At 38.8% G+C, this 24884-nt stretch overlaps 1 protein-coding gene across 1 annotated transcript in view; it reads right to left on the bottom strand.

The window, feature by feature from the left end:
* Positions 1-24884, bottom strand: part of NAALADL2 (N-acetylated alpha-linked acidic dipeptidase like 2) — a 1041900-nt gene that overhangs the window by 291923 nt on the left and 725093 nt on the right. The window contains 1 exon segment of the mRNA XM_023760057.1: positions 7031-7174. Within this exon segment, the coding sequence (XP_023615825.1) occupies positions 7031-7174 (144 nt within the window).

Below are 24884 nucleotides of genomic sequence, written 5' to 3'. Positions count from 1 at the left end.
TTGCAATTAAACTCAACATGGGAAGAAAATGTATTAGCAATAAACAAATAGCCAGACAACATTTTTAAAAAGTGAAAATAAATAATAGGTATAAAATAGAATATGAAAATAAATATACCAATAAATGGAATGAGTAGAGAGAGATGGTAATGTTAGCATAGGTAGTTATTAACAAAGGAAGGGAACAAATGGAATCAGGCATTAAGCTGGAGTAACTAGGAAGGGGAAACTTCATAGTCACTTCGTGAGAGGGTAATTAAAGCTCAATCTGGACATTCCTTATATGATCCCAGCAAAACAGAATTAAAAGAACTGATATGATCAATTGCTATTCTTCTTGTGTTTATGCAAATAATCTGACTGAATTGAAACTGGACTTAATGCAGTCAATAAATTGATTTTAATTTAGCTCTTTAATAAAAATAAGGTTAATTTTAAGGGGAGAAATTGTGTTTAAATCATAATGTCCAGTTATGGATTTTAGACTCTAGTTAAGTTCATTGTCTTCAAATTTTTGTCTTTCAACTAGAAATTGAACTGGATCCTGAATTCTTCTAGTTTTCTTCAAGCATCCAAACTAATGTTTCATTTTTATCCCATCTTTGGACGTGGAATTACTAAGAACTAAAACTATTTTTCTTAACACTGTGTATGCCATACCGAATTTACCTGAGCACCTGATGACATCACTAGAAATATTCAAACTTCAGATAGAGGACTTTTCAGGTTGTCACTGCTTGCTTTCTTTTCATTCCAGCAAAATAAACTTTTGAGCCTTACATCTAAAAACATTTTCACCTTATAGTAGCCTCCAAAAAGGGTTTATAATTTGCTCTGATCATTAACTTTCATTTTTTCTTTTGTTTTCATAGGCATAAATCTTCTTAAATACCTGATTACTTGTTTACACAATATAAACTTCACTTTGGAAGCCCAGCCTACATTGCTGCCTCCTGAAATGACACCCAGCAGCTTAGCTGCACTGACTTGTTATCGGGTGAAACAAGATGGTTGAGCAGGTGAAATGTGAAGTGGTGTATGGGCTTTGCTTCCGGAATGCAAAACTTTATTATTTAAAAGGTGGGACTGAAGGGACCAAAATTCTGCCACCAAAAGCAGCTTTTCCTTTCTGCCCAAAAGATCCAGACAGAAACAACCTGCTTCAGGAAGGAGATCTTAGGCTGCTGCCCTTGGCCTCATTGAAACTGAGGATGGTAAACAAGAAGGCTTCAGATAGGTGTGGCACACTTTTGTCCAGGGCAGCCCCCTCTCCAATGTAATCTTGGGCACTATAAAGCCAGTCCCTCTCTCTATCATCTGGTTCTTACTTCTCATCAGACCTTTAGTTGCTATAATTCTCTTCATTTTCGTCCATACTTTTTCAACCTTCTTGTCAAATCTGTCACCTCTAGGATGTCCAACAGTGCCAGCCTCCGACATTGTGCATGCTGTCTTCCAAGGAGAGTAACAGACTGACCTGGAACTTACAAAACCCTTTTCCCCATGTATAGGCCCCCCTCCTCTTTTGACTCCCTTCTTCTTTTCGGCAGATAGCAAGCATCTCTGGGCCCAGGGATAGGCAGGACTACACCTCTCTTCACAGCTGGAAGAAGCTACAGAAAATGAGACCTCCATCCATCTCTCCTTGTAAAATGCAAGGGTCCAGGATTCTTGAGGGGGAAATGTTAGCATAGGTGACTAGTTAGTTATTAACAAAGGAAGGAATCAAATGTAATCAGACATTAAGCCAGATTAACTAGGGAGGGTCAATTTCAGTCACACTGGACATCCCAGTAGGCAGGAAAGCCAGGCTTTCCAATCTCCCCAGGAAACAACCTGCTGTTCCTGCAGATTAATGGGTGGTGGTGGTGAGGGGTGGGGGTAAACAGTGAAGAGGAGATGCCTCTGTGGAGGCTTGTGTAGTAGGAGCCAAAATGACCATAGAGCAGAGGAATCTAGCGTGGGAAAATCTGAGAAAAAGGCTGGATAGGATAAGGGCACTAAACCCCTGAAGAAATTTAGATCAAAAGTATGAGCATAAATGCATCAGCAATGACATTAAATGTAGGACTTGATGCTCCAGTTAAAAGATGATCAGATTATATTTTAAATACACATTAATTGTTATTCATAATTCATGTTAAAAAGTAAAGATACAGAAAGATTAAAAGTTTAAAAGATATAGCATAAAGTTACTACTAAAAAAGTGAGTGTAGTTAAGTTAAATCAGACAAATCAAATTTAAGACAAGCCTTATAGATCTAAAAAAAAGATCATTTCATTTGATAAGTATTGTAACCAACCAGGAAGATACAATATACAGTATTTAAATTTACAAATATCTAAGAAATGACCTAAAATATAAATATATCAAAAATTGACATAACTACGAGTTAAAATCTATACTCACAGTAAGAGATTTTAAAACTAATAATATGATATAGAATATCTGAATGAGAGGATTTAGGAATTTAGTCTAAACGAATACATATAGAATGCTACACCTGACAACCACACAGTATATATGTGTGTGTGTTTTTTTTCTCCTGGGTCAAAAAGAAGATATCAAAGAATTGAAATAAAATAAAAATAAATTGGAAACAATACATTCTAATGAAAATCTAAGTTGCTTATACTCTACCTCAGAATCGTACCACAATGCCAAGGAGCATGTAAGTGCCTAAAGCATGGTAGACAGAGTCAGGCGAGGCTGTCCCAGTAGAACACTGAAGGGCTTTTCTATGGAGAGGATAGCATTTGCACTGAGCTTTAGGGAAAACTTGGGTTTTGCTACATGGAAACACAAACATGCAAGACATACCTGGATACTATTGAAAAGAATAATAGTGAGAAAAATTGGACACCTGAAAGGAATAGCAGAATATAGAACCAGAAAGTCCTTGAGGAATCTCTGGAAGTTTCTAGGTTAGTCAATGGCAATGCCAATCCATTGTGGGGGGAATAAAAAGGATCATCAAAATATAAAGACAGGGTTGTACTCTAAGGGATTTTTGTCACATTTATATACTATAAAGTGTAGTCGGAGCTACTGTAATTTGAAAGGAGTGACAGGTGTTTGAGAAATAATGAGAGAAGAATGTAAAACCCTGTAAAAATTGCTTAGAAACATTGAAAATTGGATAACACTTGTTAAAATAATTTGTCTTCAGAGTATACATCGCAGGCTTTCTTTAGGTCTTTTAGCAAACACACAAACAAAACTCTAGACTGAATCAAAGCTGAATCATTTCCTAAAATCAAACCTGTCGAGACAGAAAACTGGAAGCTGGAAAAGTTCTGGGTGAGTGACAGCTCTATGTCCCCCTCAGTAAGCCCAACCTGCACTCCCCAGGATACAGAGCGTTGACTGTACTTTCTGTTGACTTTGGACAATGGGTTTCCCACCTACGCTCACTCTGTTTAAGAGCCTTGATGAACAGTCCTTCAAAGTGATTTCTGAAGCTTTTTTTAGCTTTGTCCAAGGACTTCAGGCTGGCAGCTCATGAAGGCTGATCTTTAGTTCCACGAATACTCTGTTATCAGCTTCCAGCTCAGACTCCTAGGTTCACTGTGCAGCTGACTGCTTGAAGAGCCACACAATGGGGTGTCACCACCACACGGTTCAGTGACTCCTAACACCTAGCTTGTATTTGTCACAACACCGTCATTCACTGAAATTGTTTGTATAAAGAGTGGCCACCATATCCAAATGCATGTTATATACAAGTTGAACAAATTAAATTTGTATGTCATGTTCTGGATATTTTCTTACATGTTGATGGCCAAAATCTATTAAAGCCAACCCTTCTCTAAAACAAGTTTTTTGCCCTAACTGGTTTGGCTCAGTGGATAGAGCATCGGCCTGCGGACTGAAGGGTCCCAGGTTCGATTCCAGTCAAGGGCATGTACCTTGGTTGCGGGCACATTCCCAGTAGGGGGTGTGCAGGAGGCAGCTGATCGATGTTTCTCTCTCATCGATGTTTCTAGCTTTCTATCCCTCTCCCTTCCTCTCTGTAAAAAATCAATAAAATACATTTTAAAAAAATAAATAAAACAAGTTTTCTATTTTTTTAGCTTATTTTTTTTATATCTCCTGAGGAATTTTCTCTTGAGGCTACTCTGGACAGATTGATTGGTCTCATATATAACCAAAAACCAAACAAAAACAAACAAACAAACAAAAACACACAACAACAATGCTGGATTCAACTGTATTAACATTTTTAGTTAACGGATATTTCCTGAAAAGCAAAAATGTACTACTTGCCAATAAATTTTAGTATAGCAACAATTTGTGGATAATATGTTCAATACATCACTTTAAATCTCTGCTCAAGAAATGATAATATGTACTTTCAAGTAGCTTTTCAGAAATTAGAAATATAAATCTTTGAAATATGTAAAAATTATAAATAATATTATCTGTAGACATTATATTCTAATAAATGGAATTTTCAGTAATATATACATATATGTATATATATAAAATTTTGAATAGTAAAATAGTAACTACATATATATGTAGGTATATATGTATATATATTATATGTACATCCATCCCTATGAGGAGAAATGACCCAAATTTACTTATGTAAAACTTATCACATCATCACTGATGACATTAAGTTTTATGCAACTTAGAAATAGTCATTCTTATATTCACCAAAAGTGATTCATAAAATATTTTCCCAGTCAGGGCACATGCCCAAGTTTTGGCTAGATCCCCGGTAAGGGGTGTGCAGGAGGCAGCTGATTGATGTTTAACTCTCACATCTATGTTTCTTTCTCACATTAGTATTTCTCCCCATCTCTCTTCTATTCTCTCTAAAAGTGAATTTAAAAATCTTAAAAAAAACAAAGAAAGAACAGCTTATGTAGTGTAGACAGAAAGCTCTGAAAGCCTGAAGGGTCACAGATATCTGGTTGGGATCTGTAAAATGTCAAGGAATGAAATGTCAAGTTAATCTGTAAACTATTTAAACCCAGGTGGCCTTAATATTTCTAGTTATAGAGAATCTGCATTCTGATTCAAAAGAGATTTATAAAATGCTCCTATAATTTAATTTTCATTATTGCCTTACAACTTAAAATGGCACTGTGAAGGGGCATTATGTACTACTGTGGCTGAAATGAAATGTCAAGACAATCAATATTTGGCCTAACAGGTCCAGAGGATCCCTGAAAAAAATAGATAATTGTAAATATGCTTACTGTTTCCTAGGTAATGACAGATTGTTTTTTTAAAAAAGAATATGCTAATAAAGTATTCTGATGTTTGCTCTTCCTTCTGAGATTTTGCTTTTCCTTCTGAGAAACATCTGAAGAGGATGAGTCTTCCTTCCTTTATTATCTGGCTGTAGCAAACTGTTCTCTACCTTCATGAAGAAGGACAGTGTGGTGGTCTCTGCCACAGGCTTTATCTGGTAAACTTCTCAATGATCCAAACGAGTTATAGCTCTAAAGCAGGCCTATCTCGTTGCTTCTTTAACACTAGAGTTATAAGCAGGTTTCAGTATACATCTCACTATGTCTTCTAAGCTACCCTATGTCTTCTTAGCCATGTATGTGGCTAAATTATTGCAGAGATAAAACTGGAGATTGCTATTTTGCTTAGCTATGGCATCATTATGCAGACATTTGACATATTGTGGAGCAAATTGATATGGTTATTGGATGAGGAAGACAGCTGCCAACATAACATTTTACAGTATACAAAAGTACTCAGATGTCCGTCATGATTTAATTCTCAGAACAACGTGAGATACTAGAACCTTAGATGTCCTTCTGTAGGTGCAGACACAGAGGCTCTCGGTAGGGAGGTGGTGCAGGGTGCTGGCGAGGGGGCTGTCACTTCACCGACCAGAGCATGGCAGGAACATATCGGGGGTCTGAATATTTGTTGAATTAATCAATTAATTAAATCTGAGCTTCAATCTAGTCTCTTATGAAGCCCAGTGCTTTCCTTACAACTAAACTATTATTACATTGTTGCTTATAGATTTTAACAAATTGAGCCCATAATGAATTTGTGGGCTCAGAATAGAAGACAGAAAAAAAACAAAACACACACACACACAAAAAAAACACAATTCAAGGGCTTCTTCATTCCACTTTGAAGACACAGGCTTATCATTGTTGTCTATATTTCCCACTTTGCTCAATCAATAATCAGTTTAGGAGGCTCTCAATCTATAGGCCTTTGAAAAGCTATATCTCTACCAGAGGGCAATTCTGAATGTATTCAGATTTTTTTAGGCTTCTTTGAAACATATTTTTAATGCTTTTATTGCCAAGAGATAAACAGATGAAATAAAACAAGGGTAGTTAAGCCTCCAGGTCTGGACACAAAAACAGAGCCCCACAAGTTGAATTTCACGGCGACTAGATACAAATTTAACGATATGTAAAGAGAACCTCCTCTCTAGAATTCTAATGCTGAGGCTGGAGGCAGAAACAAGAGGCAGCAGCGCTTTCACCACGACAGGTAGTTTAATTTCTTCGGTTTTATCCTATGTGGTCCAACAAGGCCTGACAAACTGCACTGCAGTACAGGAAGCATCTCTCGGGCAATGATGTGTAAAGACAGAGGGATTTTTTAGTCAATTGCAGGAATTAGGCTTTAATGCTTTCTACTAAAGGACTTCATACCCCAGATAGCTGACTGCTATCCTCTGAATCTTGGCAGGCAACAAGCCTGCTGAAGCTGAAACCGGGAAGCTATGTTAAGCAGATTTTCATGAAACTTACAAAATGCTTTATGTGCAAAGCTGCTTTTCTTTATTGCAGTCCAAAATGTGTTCCCTCTTTTTTTTCAGTCTCTGAGTTTGGTCAACTCTCAGTCTTTATCAAAATTACCTTCCAAAAATATCCCTTAAAGAGACAGAGAAGGTAAAGGCTGCACCTCATAAAAAATAAATGTGTGGGTTTTTTTTAAAAGCACAATCCTAATCACATAAATTTAAGAGATTAAAAATGAACACAGTACTTATAAAAGTATAAGACACACAGACAGACATTATAAATACATTACCACTCGGTGGGAGTTCTAGAGGGCGACAGACACCATTTTTGGTCCCATCTTTGGACGAAGAGATCAGTTTTGCCACGAGTGCCGCTGAGATGGGCTGCACTAGGAGAGAGGTGAGGTTCCATCGGTTTTGCCTAAAGCTTCCAACTGTATTCAAGAGAGAAAGATACAGAATCCTTTGTCAAGAGAAATGGGAAGAGATCAACCAATGAACTTGTATGCATATATGCATAACCCATGGACACAGACAATGGGGTGGTGAGGGCCTTGGGTGGGTAGGAAAGGGCTGGAAGAGGTTAATGGGGCAAAAAGGAGGACCTATGTATAAAGATTTTAAAAAAAAATTAAAAAATCAGGAAAAAAAAACACTGGAAGAAAAATTTTCTGTAATAAGTATTTAAACTATGAGTGGCAGGTTTATTTTGTTCATTTGTTTATTCATTATTTACAATCTACTTATTAAAAATGATTTGCAGTACTTAATAAAAATTCAGTCCAAATACTATTATGCATGTTAGTAAATGATAGCAGATTGTACACACACACACACGCGCACACACACACACACACACACACACAGGTATTTACTTCCATTCGGAAATGACAATAAAGGAATTTAAAAAGCACTAATCCACATGGTCTAAGAGACTAAAAAAGACAATAACAATAAGATTCTACAAGCTGTAAAGCAGATGAATAGTTGATAACAGACCAAGGAGACCAAAACCTAAGCCTGCAGAGGGGGAATGCTGAAAAGCAATGCAGTTTCTACCACAGAACCCAGAAAGGTGTAGGTATTGACAATGCCTGCTACCTAGTGAAGTCGGGGCAAAGGAGGACTTGATGAAATTCTGATTCGGGGGGTCTCTCCTCCTGCCCCCTCAGTCACCCTGTGGATGTGAATAGTGCCTGTTCCTCCCTCCTTCGCTCCAGCAGAAAACGGAAGGCGGGATGCCAGCAGAGAGACACCAGATAAAGAGAATGGTGAGCCGAATACTTCAATGGGATGACCTTACTATTCTGAGGCTCTTTCGATGTTTTACTCTCTTGATGCCCAGAACCCTTCCTTCCAGTTAGGACAACAGAAAATTCACTTCTGGTAAACATGACTAGGTCAACAGAGAATATATAAAAATACTTAAAATCTGAAGTCTACCAATAAAGCCACTCATCCAAGACACCCTATGTTAAAACCCGTCCGTCAATAAATTCCACCCATACAAAGAACTTCAAATTAACTTAATTAATTCTGCCACTCTTAAGGGCAACTCTCATCCAAAAACAATGCTAAAATGGCACAGGAGCAGCAGACCTAATGAGGAGAGGAATAGGAGTCCAGAGGCTCAGGAAGGGGGGAGGTCTCCAGGAAGATGAAAACAATGGAAATACTAGGTATGTGTTGCTCTATTGGGAGAACATGTACAGTAAGATCAGAGTTAGCATGTGGAGAGTTTCTAAATACAAAGAAAAATAAAAAAATCTATGAGATGAGGCAACTATTAGCTGCAAAGGGAGTAAACAGATTTTCAAGAAAGAAATATAATCATCATACGATGTGAATAGTATTGACATAGTCATAACAATATAATCTATGACCTTGTAACACAAAAGCAACATTCTATAGGAAAAATAGACAAAAAAGTCAAGGGTGAGGGTACTTGTGAAATAAAATTAAATCTTTGTCGTCCATAGTGGTAAGTCAATATAATAGATAAAATTAAAACATGAATTCAACTCTTTAAAATGCTCTTCAGACCGAGAGGCAAATATAAAAAAAATAACTAAAAATGTTGAAAGCAATTGAGTGTTTACCTTTGGGCGATAGGAAAGGACACAAGGAAGTATGGGAGAAGGTGACATATTTTTATGAATTAAGCTTTGCAGGAATATTTTACTATATTCATCTCTAAGTTTGAGAAAACAAAAATTAAACACAAATAAAAAGGAAAAACAGCCATGATAGCACAAATAAGGGAAAAAATACACAAGTACTCAGGGTAAAGAGAAAAAACTGTGTGTAATGATAGAATTAAAAGATACCTTATTCAGTTTATATATTATCTTGACTCAGAAAATAAAATACACAACGGAATGACTTTACCAGGCAGCCAATAATGCTTGCGAACAGAGGGCTCCATTTTTCAGAACTTTTATTAGGGAAAATAATTGCTAAAGTTTTCCTCAGAATTTAATTTGAAAGGACTGCAGGGGGTGCAGAACTCAACCATACTGGTACCCAGGCTCCGGGAGGCAGATTATAAATGAGAAAATATGTTACAGAAGTTTTTCCTTAATTTATCAACTGCAAAACCACAAGGCTAAGAAATGATATTTAGCTTAGCCCTGTGGCAACCATAGAAGCCATGGCTTTGAAGAAGAAAAATAATGAAGATTCAAGCTTCGAATCGGTTTTGTTATATAAGCGCTCTGCTGCTCTCATAATTCAGTAACCCCTTTTATATGGATGTATGGCAGTGCATTTTGATCACAGTGCAGCTCACTGCTTCCTAACCATTTACTTGTTCAAAAAGTGTGGAGAGTTTCAATATGGCAATAGCAGAGCATTAAATTAGGTGTGGGTCCTTCTCAGTGGGGGTCCTGGAGACTATACAGGTTGCATGGCCATGAGCCAGGTCCTGGTTCACACAGAAGATGCTAGTAGGAATATAGCTTGCTGAGATAAACGAAAGGGGATTTTCAGACCACAAGGAAATTGCTCTCAGCCACAGGTGAGCAGCCCTATGTCTGCTGCTCTAGGCTGTACCTGGAGTCAGTGATAAAAATCTCAAGGCATCCACAGTGTGCACAGAGCGGAAAGCCTTTGATAGCCACCTCCTCTGCTTCGCCCAGCATGTATTTCCTCCCTCAGCCACTGCCTTTGAAACTTTTAGTGTACACCAGACAATGAAATGCTGTAGCCCCTCCTTATCTGCAGTTTTACTTTTCAGGGCTTCAGTTACCCACAGTTAACTGAGGTCTGAAAATATTAAATGGAAAAATCCATGCCTGGCTGGCGTGGCTTGGTGGTTAAGCATCGACCCATGAACCAGGAGGTCACAGTTGAATTCCCGGTCAGGGAACATGCCAGGGTTGCAGTCTCTGATCCCAATGATTCTCTCTCTCGGTCCCTCTCCCTTCCTCTCTGACATAAATAACATTTAAAAAAATAAAATTCCAGAAATAAAAAATTTATAATTTTTAAATTGAGCATCATTCTGAGTAGCATAATGAAATCTCTCTCCATTCTGCTCCATTTGGCCTGAGAAGTAAATCAACACTTTGCCCAGCATCTCCACACTTGTATGCTACCCGCCTCTTAGTAACCTCCCAGCTCTCTCAGGCATCACAGAGAGAGAGACCACATTCACGTAACTTTTCTTACAGTATATTGTTATAATGGTTCTATTACATGATTGTTATTGTTATTAATCTCTTACTATTCTGAAGTTATAAATTAAACTTTATCATAGGCATGTAGGTATAGGAAAAAAACAATTATATATAGGGTTTGGTAGTATCTGCAGTTTGGGGAATCCACTGGGGATCTTGGAACATCGCCCCTGGGAATGGGGTGACTACTGTAGCATTTATGAGAAATGAACAATCTGTTATTTTGAAGTTTTCGTAGATGTTAGGTGCTGACACATTACCAACACAAAATGAAAGTTCTTGAAAAGCTGCATGATTTCACCTCTCCCCAGTTCAAATACAGAACTCTACCTTGCCATTCAAGGCCCTTCACAATCTCCGACCTATATTTCCAACATTATTTCCCATCATTCCTCTTCATGCATCTTATCCTAAAACTAGCTGTCCCCCTACATATTCTGTGATTTACATCTTCCATGTTCTTGCGTAAGCCCATCCATCCACTTCACCTGCTTTTCTCCTGCATCACACATGTCAGACTTTAACTTATAAGTCACCTTCTGTAAGCTTTCTCTGACACCTCCTATTTATGTGATATATCTGTACCTTTTTTGTAATGCTCACCATTTCTAATTATTAACATTAACATTTCATAATAAACACTTCGGTTTTCCCTCTAAAGGCTAAATTCCTTGAAGGCAAAGAATCAAGTCTTCTTCCTCATTGTATGATACTCAAAGCCAAGCAGATTGTGAGGAACATAAGAGGAGCTCAATAATTACTGGGAAAACAAAAGAAGGAATCAATAATTCTTTGAAAGGTAGTTTCAATGCCTTTATTTTACTGAATGCCTAGAAAATGGAGCACAGGTACAACCAAAGAATAAATTATAATTTTATTAACCTCATGCTTGCTATATGTGGATGCTTTCTCCCCAGCTAATTGCTCTCCCACAGCAGACACATCACATAGGTTTTCAAAACCCAGGTGTCTCCAGCAACTCTCACTGATTACCCTTGCTCAGAAATTATGCTTTGTGGGTAAAAAAAGTATTTTGATTACTAAAACCATCTTTGAGATATATTTATCTGTTAGTAAAAAATCAATAACTGCATTCTTTTTCCCTCTAAAATGCTCCATTAAACATAAGAAACAATGCATTCAAAAGTTAAATATCAGGGAACCTTAGACCATACTCAAACACAGACAAATCTTGATTTGTTGTGCTGCATAACTAACAGACTTGCATTCATTTTGAAATATATGAAATGGCTCATTAATTTTTCACCTTCAGCTTAATAGAAATTTGACAAACAATTCACTTCTGAGAGCTGATACTAAAAGCAGGACTTTATAGAACACTAAGATTAAATTATAGACAGAGGGTGTTGTTTTTTCTTAAAAACTTGTTTATTGAAGAAAAGCTTAGAGAATGATTATATTTTCTTACATTAAATCAAACACATGTGCAATTTTTGTTATATTTTAAGACACATTAATTAACTTTAAGAATCCATTGGATGTGAGATGAAAATCAGGAGGATTATATGCCTTGATGAAAAGTGTACATATAGAAAAGATTTTGACCTTACATTCTAGCACTCTAACTTGCAGGTTGCAGCAATTATAGCAAACCCTGCACGTTGTGTATGCTCAATAAAGACTGATTGACACTAACTTTTATTTCAGCATATAGGTAGTTCTCTCTTCACCTTATACACTCTTTGTAACTCAGATAAAGATCCAAATTGATCCATCTCTTCAATAATCCTGTCCCTGATACGATGTCACATGCATCTATAGAAAGATGCAATTGGCAGGGCTGATATGGCTCAGTGGTTGAGTATCACGGTTTGATTTCCAGTCAGGGCACATGACCGGGTTGCAGGCTTGATCCCTAGTGGGGGGGGGGGTATACAGGAGGCAGTCGATCAATGATTCTCTCTCACCATCGATGCATCTATCTTTCTCTCCCTCTCCCATCCTCTCTGAAATCAATAAAAGTATATTAAAAAAAGAAAGACAAAATTGGCTGGAGAGTCCCAAGTTTGACTCCACTGCTGCCTCACTGTTTGAAATGTTACATATAAATGATTTCATTATAATAATGTTGTCATCCCATCTACAACACTGGAACAACCAAGGCGACACTGAAGGGTCTTCATTATGCTAATTTACTGAAATAAAGAGTATATTAGCTCAAGAGGCCCAGAGCCTGAACCACAGTTGGTGAAACTTAGAAGTAATGAGGATAAAAATAAGTAAAATGCTTTCTAATTGGACATATTTAACAGCTTTTGCATTATGCTTTTCAAACCGTTGATGCCCACTTCAATCACATCTGGTTGTGTGTAAAGAAAGCAGTCACTCTTAGCTGCAAGCACTTTTTGTGTGTGGCAAGATGGAATTATTTTAAACTCAACTGAAAAATTAGTGTATACAGCAAATGCCATTTACCTTCAGAAACTAGATATCTTAGATACTGGAATCTGCAGAATTAAGGCATCATTAAGATGAGATAATGTAAAAAAATGTTCTGGTAAAAAAGTCTTTTGTGGATCACTGATGAGAATATGTCTCCATTGGTAAGGATAGCATCATTTCTGTATAACTCAACCCTCAGCAACTGACTGTGTGTGTGTGTGTGTGTGTGTGTGTGTGTGTGTGTGTGTTAGTATGAGATCCATGAGACATAGTAGTGTAAGCATAGATCCTATAGATCACTTCTCTTCAATGTGTAGTCCCTGGACAAATAGCATCAGCATGACCTGGGAACTCATTGCAAATGCAGAATCTCAAGTCCCATCCCAGACCTTCTGAATCAGTATCTGTAGTCTAGGACCCCAAGGTGACTCATTTGAGCACCACATAAGCAACTGGTATAAATCATTATATCTTCTACATAATTTTTATAGCTAACAAGATGTAGAAAGCACTTTTTCCCAGAATTAAAGGTGACAGAGCCTTTGACTATATCAATAAACCCAAAATCAATAGTTTTCTTCAAAAAGGGTAACCAGTCTATGCATATGAAGACACTATATAGCAAGTTTTTAAATTGGATTGAGAGCGTTTCTTTTTGCTTTTGTCTTTTCCTCAAAAATAAATCTGGTGATTTAATGATCAAAATTACATTGACAACACTTTATTTCAACAACAGATAAATACTTTAATCGCTAACTGATTTGACTTCTTTTTTTTTCTAGGTTTTCAACTATTATAAATAACTAGAGGCTCAGTGCTCAGATTCGTGCACTGATGGGGTCCCTTGACCTGGCCTGTGGGGATCGGGCCAAAACCAGCTCTCCAGATTGAGAGGATGAAGACCAGGCCATGGGACCCCACTAGTGCAGATGGGGGCTAGGAAGGGACCACAGGGGGGCTTCAGGGTGTGTCCGGCCCATCTCGCCCAGTCCTGATCGGCTGGACCCCAGCAGCAAGCTAATCTACTAGTCAGAGGGTCTGTCCCCTGGTGGTCAGTGCACATTATAGCGACTGGTTGAATGGTTGGATGGACACTTAGCATATTAGGCTTTTATATAAACTAGAGGCCCGATTCACAGAAATTCGTGCAAGAATAGGCCTTCCTTCCCCCAGCTGTTACATAAAAGGGTACGGTCCCAGGACCCAGGCATCCCTCCTCTGGCAATGGCAGGCACCTGGGGCCCGCGGGCCGTAGTTTGCCCACAGCTGCTCTAGCCCCAGCTTCATCAGGAAGGACATCCTGAATGACGTCCGGAAGACGTCCAGTCTAATTAGCATATTACCCTTTAATTATTATAGACTAGAAGCCTGATGCACAAAATTTGTGCAAGAGTAGGCCTTCCTTCCCCTGGCTGCCAGCACCGGCTTCCTTCTGGCACCCAGGACCTGGGACCTGGGCTTCCCTCACAGCCCTGGCTTTGTCTGGAAGGTCGTCCAGAAGGATGTCCAGTCTAATTAGCATATTACACTTTTATTACTATAGATATATAGATTACAGCAAATGATTGACAAATATAAAGTGCAAATACATCCATTTTCTAGAGAACCAAGCAATCAGAGACCTTAAAAAGCAGAGATTTTAAAAACATATTTTGTGTTGCACTTTTATGAAGAAGACCCGAATACCTAATGAACAAGTTGCTGTCAGTGATGTTATCCCAGATTATGTATTTTGTTTGGTTTTCTCCAGAGGACTGCCAGTTTGACAGAAGTCAGACCATTAAATAACTGGAACAGATGTTTCACTCTTATTTTAGTTCACTAAATTTATAGTTATTTCCCCGAACTGACCAGTGCACTAAATTGGCTATCGTTATTTTGTTGTCCTTGTAAATATAGCTAACTGATCCTTTATTATTTCAGTATCTCATAGACTGCTGGTTACTAATATCACTATCTTCCCTCAATCTAGTCAAGTTCAGTGCTGTGTTGTTTAGGTTGTTATTAAAAAGGAAATACTTAACACTTACATGTGCTTTGCGCCATGCAATCTTCTCAGAGCTCCTTGGCACTCTATCTATCTCTGTGTATATACATGTACACACACATATATAAATGCATATACACAGATAGGATTTTTATTAGTGATAGTTATTCTTATAGTTAAAATGAAAGTTACTATTTTTAAAAATTATATCATATTTCTTACCTCCTCTTAAACCAATATAAATTGTAGGTGTAAAAACGGCCTGATGCCATTTTCCTCACCTCTTAGATGTCAGGTACTCTGGGAAGCTTAGTCCTTGTATGTGCCCCGACATAAACCCTTGTTTACACATTTAGCAGACACTGCTCTGTTCTGATTTCCTGTTTTTATTCCCAGCTCACTGAACAGAATGTAAATTTCTTGAGGGCCAATTCACTTTTGTGCCCCCATGGTTTAGCACACTGCACAGTGAAAAAGGAGGGGCTCAGTGACTGTTTTGGGATGAATGATCATCCCGATGTTGAAGCGAATAATTTTCTTTTGTGTCATCATAAGCCTAAAACTCATGATCTGAAACTTGTAATCACAAACATCTTAAGAATGAAAACACAGATGGTCTCATTTTATTTCATTGGTCCTCTCTTCAGCTAAAGCAACCTGCCATGTTCCCTAGTAATCATTATTTTAATTATTAGTTAAGGCATTGTACAAGTAGTCATATTTACCTTCATATGAGCAAAACAATTATATTATTCACTGAAATGTGGTAAGTCTTATAATTGAGTTGATTGTTATTTACAGAATTATGAGGATATATTTTCATAAATATTTCTTTTGTTTTAAAAACACATTGATATAATTACTTCTGAAGACAAAGCCCATTCCTGTGTTTCAGGTAGATGATGGCATCATTATAACATCTTCTCTAAAGACATTTTTGTAGTATGATCCTTTCTTCTCGAGAGACAGGACTTTCTTTGGCACATGTTTATCTCACTGAATTTATATTTGTAAATTTGTCATTTAAGTAAAAAAAGAAATGTACAACAGCAGTGGTAATATTCAGATATTGACAACTATTTTCTTAATTCTATTTTCAAAGAATAATTGGTTATATGAGAACTAATTTCCTATTTCACATAATTTTAATTATTTCAATTCTTTTGTATTCATAATTTATCTATACTGAGACTATTTAATTTCCAAAGCATTTCAAGAACATGGACATATGGAAATAAACCTTAAGCTATATCATAAGAGAAACAAACTAAGAGACAGATAAATATCTAGTTTGTGCTTTACTTCCAGGAGACTAGTATGGATTCATAACTGGAATAATTGGCCATCTGCACATCACATAGCAGCAACGCAATCCTCCTGAGAGCCATTCCCCCGAGAAGTTTTCCATCTTATACTTGAAGGGAGTGAACATTGGAATGATTTGCAGTTTCGAGCTTTAGAGAAAGTCGTGTGTGTGTGTGTGTGTGTGTGTTATAAGATAGCAAATAAACTGTGTGGCTGTGTCTTATCTGTGTCTTATCTGTTTGGTGGTGGTTGTGAAAATATGCAACCATTAATTTACAATAAAAGTCTTCATGCCAGATTGCAATGAGATCATGTTATTTTATGAGGCTAATTAGACAAATAGGCAGAACACCAGTGCTTTATTTCTGGATTTACTTATTTTTCAGTTGTTTTCTAATAATAAAATTGGAAAATCGTTAACACTTGCTCTCCTGACCTAGATGTTAGGTCACAGGAGTTATCACATATGGAGTGCTTCCCACCTTTTCATGGTTTCTTGTGTATTTTCTGTTTCTGATATGGAAATGAGGAGATAGAACCTAGGCAGTTAGGGATTGGACCAAAGAGGGGAAGCTGAATAGAGAAGTCTAGCAGCAACATGATGCAGTTTGCTGGCTACTGCTGGCCGTGCCTGGTTCCAGAAAACAAACAAACAAAAACACACACACAAAAACCGCTGGAACAAACAAGATGACCTAGGGTTGAACCTGGTGGGGTGGGGAGGACAGAGCCAGGCTGGGAAGAGACAGTAACATCAGACCTGAAGTGGCAGTCCCAAATCAGGTCCCACCCGCCAGCCGGACTCACATTCTAAACTGATTGGATATTACATGGAATACCTTGAAAAGACCAATCAAAAGCTATCAAGGTGTACATATATCCATAGACAAAGAGCTTCAGCAGTACCCCTCTTTGGGCCCCCTTCCTGCTTCCTCTTGCTGCAGGGAGTCTGTCAGTATCTCAATAAGCTTTGCTTCTGCATGCTGTCTTTGTCCCTGAACTCATTCTTTGATTTTTGCAAGACAAAGAACTCAGGCAGAACACCAAATTTTGGTTTCAGAAACACTCACCTAAGGAAGGCACACTAGCCTGGAGTCCAGAGATCAATATCTGGTTCTTACTCTGCTTTTTACTGGCAAGTAACTCAGGGAAAGTTTTCACCTATTTTATAGCCTTAAAATGATCATATATGCAATGTCTAAGGAGTTCCATTTCAAAGATTTTGTTTCTAAATGTGTCCATGAGTAATCATTTAAATAAACTCCTAGTTTCCTCTCTAAAATGTGTTTCCAAATACCACACAAGGATTTAATAGAAATCTTTCTCATCTTGATATTGAAAAAGGCTGCTTGTATGGTTATTCCTAATTTTGAGGTGACTATCCCACTGTAATTCCAGAAAAATCCTTCATATTTGGAGTGGGTAATATGAACATTTTCAATAAATTCCCCTTATGGATTATAATTTTCCTTACAATATCATTCAGTTATTTTTTATTATCAATCACACACAGAATTCTGACTTGGAAGAAAAGAGGCAAAGATCCATGTGAAAGCCTGGAAAAGGAGAATTGTTAAGACTAAACAACCCATTGAACCAAGTAGTGGCAATGAGGTAGTAGAGGAAGTAAGCTGCTTTGAATTCAGGATGTGTAGAAAATGAAAGTCCTACTAATAACACAGATTTGATAGGAAAACTATTTGGAGATAAAGAGGAGTCAGAGTTTTTTAAATCATTACATTGAGCAATTGGCTGTACTGGTCAATTATTACTATAAAGCTTTTATAAAAAAAGCAAAAAAAATGTTTCTCTCCTGTTTAAACTACAGTTAAACCCACTGGTTGGTTTATGAACATTGCCAATGCCTGCACAAGTGACTTCCTTTAAACTGCAATCTCCCAGGCCATAAAGTGAGGACAAAAGCTGCTAAAAACCTAGCTGATAGCAAGGCTTTAGGATTAATGAGAGCACCCATATAGTGGTTGGAGCTCCACAGAATACATCCAATATAAATGAGCCACATTATTTCACTGACAAATCCTATCTATACACTGTCCAACAGAACTGAAAAAAATGCAGTTTCCTGTTGCTCCTTCTGATAGTGCATATTGTCTTGCTGTCACCTCTTTTCATTCTTTTGAGGTTCCCATGAGGAAAAATAAGCATTTCTGCTTCATGTCCCACTTATGGAGTGTACTGAGATACACAAATCAAAGATAATAGGACAATCTATGTCCACTTTCTCATAAAGCCTTTTGTATAAATGAACTAAAAAGAGCAACACACTTGCAAGGTTGCTTCAAAGAAAATATAAATCATATGAAAGCAAGATGGCTATTTTTAGAATGTGTTATGTTTAGTCGAATTCATTTTTCAATACAAAAGAAGACATTAACTACTCTTTGCAGGTGCTCAGAATTTATTTGAACTATTCAAAATTTCAATATTATTTCCAGTTTCAATGATAATATCAATAACCTGTTAGATTTATAAGAGTCCATGTTACAGTTGTACAACCTATTGTGATTCAATGTCGATATTAACATTGAATATTTCTCCAAAAGCAATAAGAAAGTCTGAAAGCATTAATGTCACACTAATGTCATATCATAATATTTAGATTCAACAGTCTACATCTGTGTTTTAGTTATCAACAGAAAATTCATAGAATTTTAAAATATAGTTACAACAAACTTTCATGAATCTACTTCCATGCTAATCTTACATGTTTAGCAATTTATATAATTTTAAGATGAGAAAAATTCAGAAGGGAAATAATAATGTGTAGAGACATAACATATAAGTGAGATTCATCATATGGATTTTATTTTATTTTTTTTTAATATATTTTATTGATTTTCTTACAGAGAGGAAGGGAGAGGGATAGAGAGCCAGAAATATCAATGAGAGAGAAACATCAATCAGCTGCCTCCGACACACCCCCAACTTGGGATGTTCCCGCAACCAAGGTACATGCCTTTGACCGGAATCGAATCTGGAACCCTTCAGTCTGCAGGCTGACGCTCCATCCACTGAGCCAAACCAGCCAGGGCCATCATATGGATTTTAGCCAAAATACAAACTATGGTTACATGTTATCCAGTTAAAAATATGAGTAGGAATTATAATAGAAATATTAAAGATTCCATTTAGTAGTGAGATTGAAATACCTAATTTCTATATGAAATACTTTCATTAGCCCATCTTTCAAAGTAATACCATAGAGAGAGTACTAGTATGGTGATTACCAGAGGGAGGAAGGGGTGAGGGGGGAGGTAGAATAGGGTAAAGGGAGGGGCAGATAAATAGTGATGGAAAGACACTTGACTTTAAATGGTGAATGCACAATATAATATTCAGATGATGTATCATAGAAATCTATATAATTTTATTAACCAATGTTACCCCAGTAAATTCAATTTTAAAAAATCCCAAAACATGTTAATTGGGGAAATGGCCAGATGGAAATATATATGTATTAGAGGCCTAGTGCACAAAATTCATGCATGGGGGGTGGGTCCCTCAGCCCAACCTGTACCCTCTCCAATGCAGGAGCCCTCATGGGATGTCCAACTGCCAGTTTAGGCCGACATCCCTCTCACAATCCAGGACCTCTGGCTCCTAACCACTCCCCTGCCTGCCCTAACCACATTGCCTGCTGGTCTGATCCCCCTAACTGCCCTCCCCTGCAGGCCTGGTCACCCCTATTAACTTTTTTAAAAAAGCTTATCCCCTTCACACACAATTGTATTTGACTTCTTTATTGGCTTCTCCCTCTCAATTTTTCTCTCTCCTTTATGTAACACTGACTCATCATTTATAAACTTTACTTTTCTCCTTATTTCCTACTTCTGTTCCATCATCCTTCCTCCCATCTTTCTCCTACCCTCCCTCCCTCCCCACATTCCTTCTTTCATCTTTACCCCTGCCCTCCCTCCCGTTTTCCTTCCTTCCCACCTTAATTTTTTTCTTCATTTCCTCCCTAGGACCACCTTTGCTCCCTCCATTTCTTCCTTCTTCCCGTTCTCCTTAAAGCTCTACTGGCTCCCCTTTAAAACTTTTCTTCCCTCCCTCTTCCTCTCTCATCCTACCTTTCCCATACATTCTTCTCTACTTACTTTCCACTGTTTTAATATATATCTCTCTACTTGCCTAGTTATTCATTATTAATTTATCTCTTTTCTTTTTCTGACTCTTACTTTTAAAATCTGTCCCCAGTACACAACTATACTTGATTTTTCATATAGCTCCTACAGTTCACTCATACATCCTCTTTCCTTCTTTAACTCTGTTCTCTGCTGACTCCTTTATAAAGTTCTTCCCTCCCCCCCTCCCCCATCTTCCTTCTTCCCCATCTCTCCCCTCCTCCCTCACTCTTTTACTTTTTTACAGGTTAATTAAAAATTCTATACTTTTCATTCTTAGTACTGACAGCTTTTCTCTCTGGGACCTGTAGCAGCATCTGTTTGGGCACTCAGGCCTCTCTTACACCGGCTTTGAGGGGCCGAGCTATGACGCAGCTGTGTCTTGCCTACCGTGGCCCACCCCTCCCCACTCCAAGTTGGGGGAGGGTCCAGCTGGCCCCAGCCTGCATCCATCATGGGAACCGCTGCCTTATGTGCATGCACGTGTGCTTTCACACACGTGCGAAGCTTTTCTCCCGTTGAGTGCTGAAGGGAGGGGGTGCACAGAGGCCTTTCTCACCACAGCGTGCCCACTCCCATGTCTCAAGTGGCTCTCCATCGCTCCCCTCTGGAATTCACAGGTGATGGGAGTGCATGCGCAGGCACAGCTTGTTCTGGGGGTGGGAGTGGGGTGGTCTGCCCATATAGGAGCCCTTGTCAGGTCGGACTGGGCAGATGAATGAATGGACGGCTGGAGAAAGCCGCAGTGGCTTCCCTGTGGTATGAAGGTCACCTGTGCACTCTCTGTTGTTGCGCCCAGACCCTTCCCTCATGGTGTTGGGTCCACACCATCTCGATTTTTGTGCGCGACCCCTCCCCGGGGTCACCGCCAATGTGCGCACCCCCCGGTTGGCATCTTCTGACTGTGCCCTAAGAACCAGCCTTCTGCCATGCAGGTGTCACCCCTGGGCTCCCCCCACCTCAGGGGAGGGGTTGATGGCATCCCTGGGAGAGTGCTCTTAGACGGGGTGCAGTGTCACAGGGGTGCTTTTTGGGTGTGTGTACCCAGGAGAAAAAGAGGATTTTGGCCACCGGGAGCAGGAAAGCGAGCCTCACACAAGTCCCCCTGCTGCTTGTGCACCTGCTGATCTGTCAATATGCAAATTGGTCATTACTGGGACACCATAATGGACAATTAGCATATTACCTCTTTATATGTATAGATATACACACACATAAAGTATTATCATTTATATAAAATTAAAACAACAACAACAGCAACACATTGTTTTATAGGAGAGTGTGGTATGAGAAGATTTGGGGCTCTAAAAACTCATTCATATTACATGAGAGAAATGGATAGGAAGTTATAAGAGGAAGCATTGAAATCAGTTAGGCAGCAGTTGCAATTTTTTAGGTGCTAATTACTATTGGCTTTGACCAGAATAGAGGCAGTGTTAATGGAGAAAAACAGGATTTCAGAGTTTTTATAGGAGGTAGTATCCACAGACTGATATAAATGATGTCAGATTTGAGTGAGTGGTAGCAATCTAGGAAACTTCTGGCTTGAAGGTGCTGGTGAATTCTTTCTACCCTTCACATGATTACATGATTAGTTAACTCTGGGCTGAACTCCTCAATCCCACTCTGCACTGTCTACTCAGATATCTCTCTGTCTCCCTGTCCCAGTCTAAAACGTCTGAACTGAGAGAAAGTATTGTTTTGCTGGATGACAAGCTGTATGAGATGGTCTATAGACTGGGTATTTTGCCCTTCTGAAATGGAATGGAGTCTGAGATCTTTGAGAAAATGCATACTTAATACTATATAGATTAATTATTTCATTTCGGTATTACACAACAGATGACTTTTCTTTATTTTTCCAAGAACCTTTTATTGAACATCTTTCATATTCTAGCTATATGCTAAAGGTACAATAGTGACACTGAAGTCAAACTACTTGCCATCATTGAGCCTTACTTGACTATGGTCAAGTAAGTAGGTAGTTTCTAGAAGTGTGAGAAGCTTTTAGGAGTTGGAAATTTGGGGGAGGCTAGAAATGTTCTACACTTAAACCTGGGTGATGAATAGACAGCATTTAGTGATACCTGCACTTCAGATTAGTGCCCTTTATGATCTTCATTGTATATATAGTGTCCAAAAAGTTTGAAAAAGATTGAGTCAGAAAATAAATGATCCATATAAACACAGAGGAGCACTTAACATGTGAGTCAGAAAGAGATTACATGTCCATGTTTCTACAACATCCAGCCAACAACTCCAAGTATTTACAAAAGCTATATATATAAAACCATAATATGCAAATAGACTTATCAGCAGAACAACCGAACAACAGAACAACCGGTCACTATGACGTGCACTGACCACCAGGGGGGGTGCACAGAACATGGTGGGTGTTAGCAGCAGGTGGCAGAGCGTGGAACATGGTGGGTGATGGCCGTGGCGGGATGGTGGAGCAGGTGAGTGGGGGAACCAGACCAAGGCAGGGCGCTGGTCGCTGTCATCAGGGCAAACCTCTGTTGGTTACTGAAAATTATTTGCTCCCTCGCGCCATGATCCTGTCTGGTGCTTGCACCAGCTGCCGGCACCCGGCACTGGTCCTGATCACTTGGCGCCCTCAGCAGGTGTGAGCTGAGGCTGCAGGCCCTGATCTCCCCTGAGGGCTCTCCACCTCCCCCAGCCACTGAGTGGCAATAGGGGCAGCAGCCACTGCTCGCACACACTGACAGCACCAGCCCCACTCACATCCGCTGCTGGCTCTGGCCCCAACTGCTTCGCGCCGTCAGCGGGTGTGAACAGGGCTGGCACCATGGGCACTTGGGAGCAGCGGTGGGAGGAACGGGGCTGCTGGCAGACAGGGCCAGGAGTCATGGCGGGAAGGGCTGGGTGGGAGTGCAGAAAATGGGCCGAGACCTGCCCTTGTGCCCACCATGGCCCACAGTTCCTTTCAAGGTACACGAATTTGTGCACTGGGCCCCTAGTGTCACATAAGAGTATGAATCTAATAGCATGAAGAACACTAAGCAATACTGGGGTGAAGATGGAAGTAAACTGAATTACTTGAAAGTTTCCCTTCATGAGAACAAGAGGCATGAAAGTAAATAAAGTTAGAAAAAAATATGTATAATGAAAAAGGCTAAAGAAGTTTTGTTTACTTAGTCTGGAAAGAAAAATCTAACATTTTTAAGGGCATGAAATGTACACCAATAGAATGAAGAGCTACTCAAAGACAGATACAAAACTATTTCAAGTTATGGATATTAAGTAAAGCCTTAGCTGTGTTAAACAAAATACTTTCATGACCACAGCCTTTCTGAAAGAAAGGGTTGATTGAGCCAAATGCTAGCCAGAAAAAGACCAGGTCCAGGGGCATGCAGTCTGAACCCCAGGTAGCTGCAGGGTTGGATGGAAAACACACATGTATCTGAGGTCTTGGAGTTGGCTGGCTCTTTCATGTATGGAAACAGTTGGGAAGAAAGATGTAAGTTGCTTTGAAAGAATTTACACTGGCTACAGACAAAGGGGGCGGGAGAAGGTGAAGTGGGAGTAGTTCTGAGATAGGTGCATTAAGTCATAAAGAAGTGTTTGCTGCTTTGGATCGGTCATGGGCAACGGTCTGTAAAGTTTATGTGTAAGCAAGAAGCAGAGGGACCTGATGGTCAGTGATGCCTGGCTATTTATTTTTGGTGATCAAGGAAATTAACTCAAAGTTTTGACATACATTCAGGAATGTAAGCAGTCCTTTGTTGGTTTTGCCCTGCTGTTGTTAACTGATTAACCTCTCTTGTCTCTTCCTTCCACCCTCCAGCCTGCTGTAATTAATTTAGGGCATCTTAGCATGTTCTCCTTGTCAACAGGCAGTGTTGTGAAATTGTATTGGTGTTGCCCTGAAAGCTTGACAACATGTTTTATAATTTTCTTGTCTGAGGATAATTTTTTTAAATATGTACATAGTACAGGAGTGTATCTGCCTTAGATCAGCAATTACAACAATATATGAAGGAAGGGTAGCAAATCATTTAATACGTGTATCCTTGTCTCAGAAAGAGTGTAAGAAAAGAAACTCATGAATGTTTAGATTTGTTTTCACTTTTTATTTCCATAACTGTAGGGTATTCAGTGTACTTAAGTATTGGAAGCACAAATAACTTAGCAATATGTTATGTGAGAAACAATCCCAGAAAATGGCTTTAGCAAGTTGATTCTTCCTGGAGAGCAGCATATATTCAAGAAATAACCTACCCAGTCGCACTTTTCCTTCTGTCATTGAGCCCCGGACTACCAGAAGTGACGTTTTGGGGCCTCAAATGTTTGATAGAGTTCAAAACCAACCTGGCAATCTTTCAAAACTAATTGCCCACTAAAACTCATCACAAGTCTGAACAAGACATCATGCCATCATGAGGTTGCTCAGGTCACTTAGTCAGCACATTTTGTTTCTACTCAACATAAAACCAAGGACAGACTTATGTCTCCTATAGGCACTTTCTCTGACACTCTGTCAGTGGCTCAGGTGCTATTAGAAAGATTCAGCTGCTGATGAGCTAATCCTTTATTTTTAAAGGAGCAAATGCGTATAAAGATATGAAGTTGAGTGAAAAAATGATGTTTGTCAGTAGAAATGATA

This window comes from Myotis lucifugus, unplaced genomic scaffold (assembly GCF_000147115.1).
Source record: "Myotis lucifugus unplaced genomic scaffold, Myoluc2.0 scaffold_170, whole genome shotgun sequence".
NCBI lineage: Eukaryota > Metazoa > Chordata > Mammalia > Chiroptera > Vespertilionidae > Myotis > Myotis lucifugus.
This window is presented reverse-complemented; position numbering and strand designations above follow the sequence as displayed.